Genomic DNA, 3,752 nt, shown 5'->3' on the forward strand with positions numbered 1-3,752 from the left:
GAACACATTCTTCTCTTTTTTCTTATTTATGTTTTATTCATTTATCTCCCTACTATATGATTTTTTTTGTATTAAATTTCTTGGAAACATCTGCACTGCTTTTACTTAAATAGGAAAACTTTAGAAGATATGAAGAGCCTTGTAAGAAGTTGTCACTATGATACTAAACACTAAAGAAGCTACAACATTATCTCTAATTTCCCATTGTGTCTTTCCCTCTCAAATTCTCAAGATGTAAATTCTCTTAACCAGAACCTTGCTTTACTAAAATTTTAACTCCTTACAATTTTAGTTCTTAAAATTTCATAGGATGGGGTATCAAAACTTCAGCAGTAAGATGCCCTTAGATTCCAAACTTTAAAATATATATTTTTAATATTTATTTATTTATGCATACAAGAACTGGGGTACAAGCCAGAGGTGCGGGGTGAGTGAGAGGATTCACCAGAGTGGGGAGCAGCACAGGTAGATTGACTGAAACACACTGCTGAGGGGAGCAGTGGGCCAGCCAGGAGAGGTCTGCTGCACCATTTGGGCAGCATCCTGGCCAGGGATTGAACTTTTGCTGCAGTGGCTGCGGATAGCTTCATAGGTTGTGTCTTAACTACCAGGGGGGCCCTATAATATTTTAGAAGCTATCCCAGTTTCTTCTATAGGAAAAAATGTGGTTATGCATATAAGAAGAAAGCTAACTTGTCACACTTCCATGTTTTATTTTTCTAAGATGAGAATATTCTGGGAACATGAGATAAGAATAAAATATGTATTGGTTCAATATAAGACTAGGACTGGCCTCTTTTGCATGCCTTCCATATTTTGTAATCAAGGATGACCATCAGAGTTATTTTTGGAGTGACGTACCATGGCTAAGTACTTGTTAATGGTGTACAGGAAGAACATAATGCAGAAAGTCATGATAACCACTGAAAGTGTGGCCAGAAGTATGATGGACATCCTCATTTCCTGTGTCCCCTTCACTGTGCAACGGTGAAGTCCGCCACATGTGACAGCATTGCACCAAATAGGATTCTGAACCAGTGGTAGGTGATAGTAAATAAGGATCACCAAGAAGACCGCCTGTATAGACCCCTGTGCAAGAAAGTAGACAAGATACATCACTAACAGGGACTTTGTGTGGGATAAGTCGAAGAGTTCATCTTCTGTCTTTCTTTGGTCTGCATTGCTGCTGTTATCACTGTGCTTTTTCTTCAGCCGCTTGGTTTCCTTATGTAATTTCTGAGAGACAAAAAACTCCATCACAAAGAAGATGGAGGAAAAGACAATGCCAACCACATTCCAAACTCCTAGAACAGGCCTATTGAAGTGATCCTCATAGCACTGTGCTAAACAGAGGGCAGAGATGTCCCCATGGCACTGGAAGCGTTTGACCACGTCAGTCCAGGTGGTCTGCACTACATACACAACTGAAAAATAAAGAAAAATAACACTAAACCATAGTGTTCGCCCAATATAGAAGTTTGTAGGGTCTTTACTCATCTTCAGTATTGTAGGCACCACACCCCAAAATTTAGTCTTGTCAGCCATCTTGGAATCTAGGAGGACAAAAACAAATTATATTAAGAGGAAAAAATTAGTGTTTCAGTCCCTTTATAGTCTCTGCTATGCTCTTACTCGGTGCTCCCTGTGTGGGCACTCAGTTGCCGTGGGTGAGAGAACTCCAAAGATAGGTAAGATAAGTGTCCAAGAGAAATATATAATAAAGATTCCTGTTATTAACACCTGCTTCTAATTTTCACTTATTAGTCTCTCTCCCACCTCTCTTCATTTCCCATCTTTCCCCACAGTGTATTTAGGAAGCCCTCTGTACACCTATTAAGTTTGTTTGCTATCATCACAAACTCTCAATGGCATTTCTTTTTATAATCTGTGTACCAACCTGTGTCTGTCAACCCAGTCCAGGCAACAGTATGGTTCCAACTGTCATGGAATTCACATGGGGATCTGGACGCAAGGGCTTAAAGACAAGGGCTGAAAAGCAAGTCTTTGTCACCTCTCTCTGACATGGGTTTAACTGAACCAACTAGAGCCCACAACCAGTTTCAACAGCTGTTTCTTTTCTTTTTTTGAATATAAAAATTTGTTCAAAGTCAAAGTATGCAACAAGTAAAACCTAAGAAAACAGATTTCCCATCACACTCTGTTGCTGTACCAAATAATATTCTAAAAATACATCCCTTCAGTCATTATAAAGTTCTTAAAATACAAAGGAAATTATAAGAAAATCTAGTAGACCAGATGCTGTTGTCAGGACTTTTATGTTGACGGTTTTGCTTTAGTACATCTCACACCATCCACCTCCACTCACGCCAACTTGGCCATTGTAACCTCCACTGCCACCACCACCATGACCATAACCACCTAAGCCATCAGGAGTGCCATATCCTCCACTGTAATTGTTCCCCATTCCCATTCTTCCAACTGACCCATAAGGGCCTTGATTACCCATTCCGTCTCTGCTGTAGCCTCCCATTGCAGAACCTCCCATTCCAGAGCCACCTCTAGAAGTGGAGTTCAAAAGGAGTTCCATGTATCGATGTTGCATGTTATTCTTCTCTTTAGAACCGGCAGCTACCACATCTTCATGTGTCACAAACTTTACATCAGCTTCTCCCGTTGCTCTGCCATCAGCTCCAATATCAATATGAACTTGTATTGGATTTAGTGGTGAGACGAAATTAGAAATGTCATTTTCAGTTGCACAAAAAGTTAATCCTCTCACATGTACAAAATGACCACCATGAATACCTGAACTTGCATTGCCAGCTCCACTATAGCCATGCCCTCTCATACCTCCCATCTCTCATTCTGTCATCAAAGCCATCATTTCCATAGCCATGATTATTATAGCCACCATAGTCATCAAAACCTCCACAACCACCATCATACCCATCACCTCCTCGTTGCATTCTGTCATACATACTCCACACCCAGCGCCATAATAACCCCCTCTTCCTCGTATTGGTCCAGCATATGATCCCGGTCGCTGTCCCAGCAATTTTCTTGGAGGATCATAAAATCCTTTGATTTCACTCCTGCTACTTCTGAAGATCTCAATATACCTTGAAAGAACTGAACTATTTCCTCTTAGCTGCAACCAAATGGCCGTCCACAAAGTCGTACTGTCCCATCACTAGCGTCATTTGGACCATTATGTTTCATAACCCAATCCATCTCATTACAGTTTGATTTTAATGCCCCTGTTTACTTCAGATACCTTGCCGGGTGACAGTAGTGCCAACTCTGGTGCTCGCGGTTCTGGTCTGCGGAGGGAGCAGACGCCCTTCTCGCCTCGTGTGGTGCTCCCCACAACGGTCCTCCCAACCGTCTCCTGCGGTGGCAGCAGCTCTGGGAGCTGCGCAGCACGTCAACAGCTGTTTCTGATGGACCAATCATGATGGATGGTGCCATACGTAACTACCATCTACGGGGAGAGCAGCTTGAATTCTAACTTGCATTACGGTCTGCTGCTCATTTGGAACTTTCACTGATGCACAGGTATTTGGAGCATATATAAAAATGAATGAGGCAGTCTGATCTTGAATGACAGAATTAAGAGTACTTTTGTTCAGCAAGTTTATTGTGACCATTGTGGTTTCTGGAATTTATTTTCCCGCCTATGAACCAGAAAGACATTGTCACAACAATGTTTTCTAACTACATTCGCTTCGGTCTACTTTACCAAGATGACCAAGACGATTTTGGACCTGCACCATAGTTGAATTTCCTTTATT

The 3,752-nt window shown here is 41.6% G+C and overlaps 1 protein-coding gene across 1 annotated transcript; it reads right to left on the reverse strand.

Moving 5' to 3' along the window:
• Window positions 1–374: 374 nt before the first annotated feature.
• LOC119247746 (uncharacterized) lies at window positions 375–3,390 on the reverse strand. Its single transcript, XM_054696464.1, has 3 exons — window positions 3,236–3,390; window positions 2,464–2,667; window positions 375–1,553 (listed from the first exon to the last, which is right to left on the reverse strand). The coding sequence occupies exons 2-3, from the start codon at window positions 2,561–2,563 to the stop codon at window positions 823–825; spliced, it is 831 nt and encodes a 276-aa protein (XP_054552439.1). The 5' UTR covers window positions 2,564–2,667; window positions 3,236–3,390; the 3' UTR covers window positions 375–822.
• Window positions 3,391–3,752: the final 362 nt, after the last annotated feature.

Source organism: Talpa occidentalis, unplaced genomic scaffold (genome assembly GCF_014898055.3).
Source record: "Talpa occidentalis isolate TD23 unplaced genomic scaffold, MPIMG_talOcc4v2.1 talOcc4.16, whole genome shotgun sequence".
Lineage (NCBI taxonomy): Eukaryota > Metazoa > Chordata > Mammalia > Eulipotyphla > Talpidae > Talpa > Talpa occidentalis.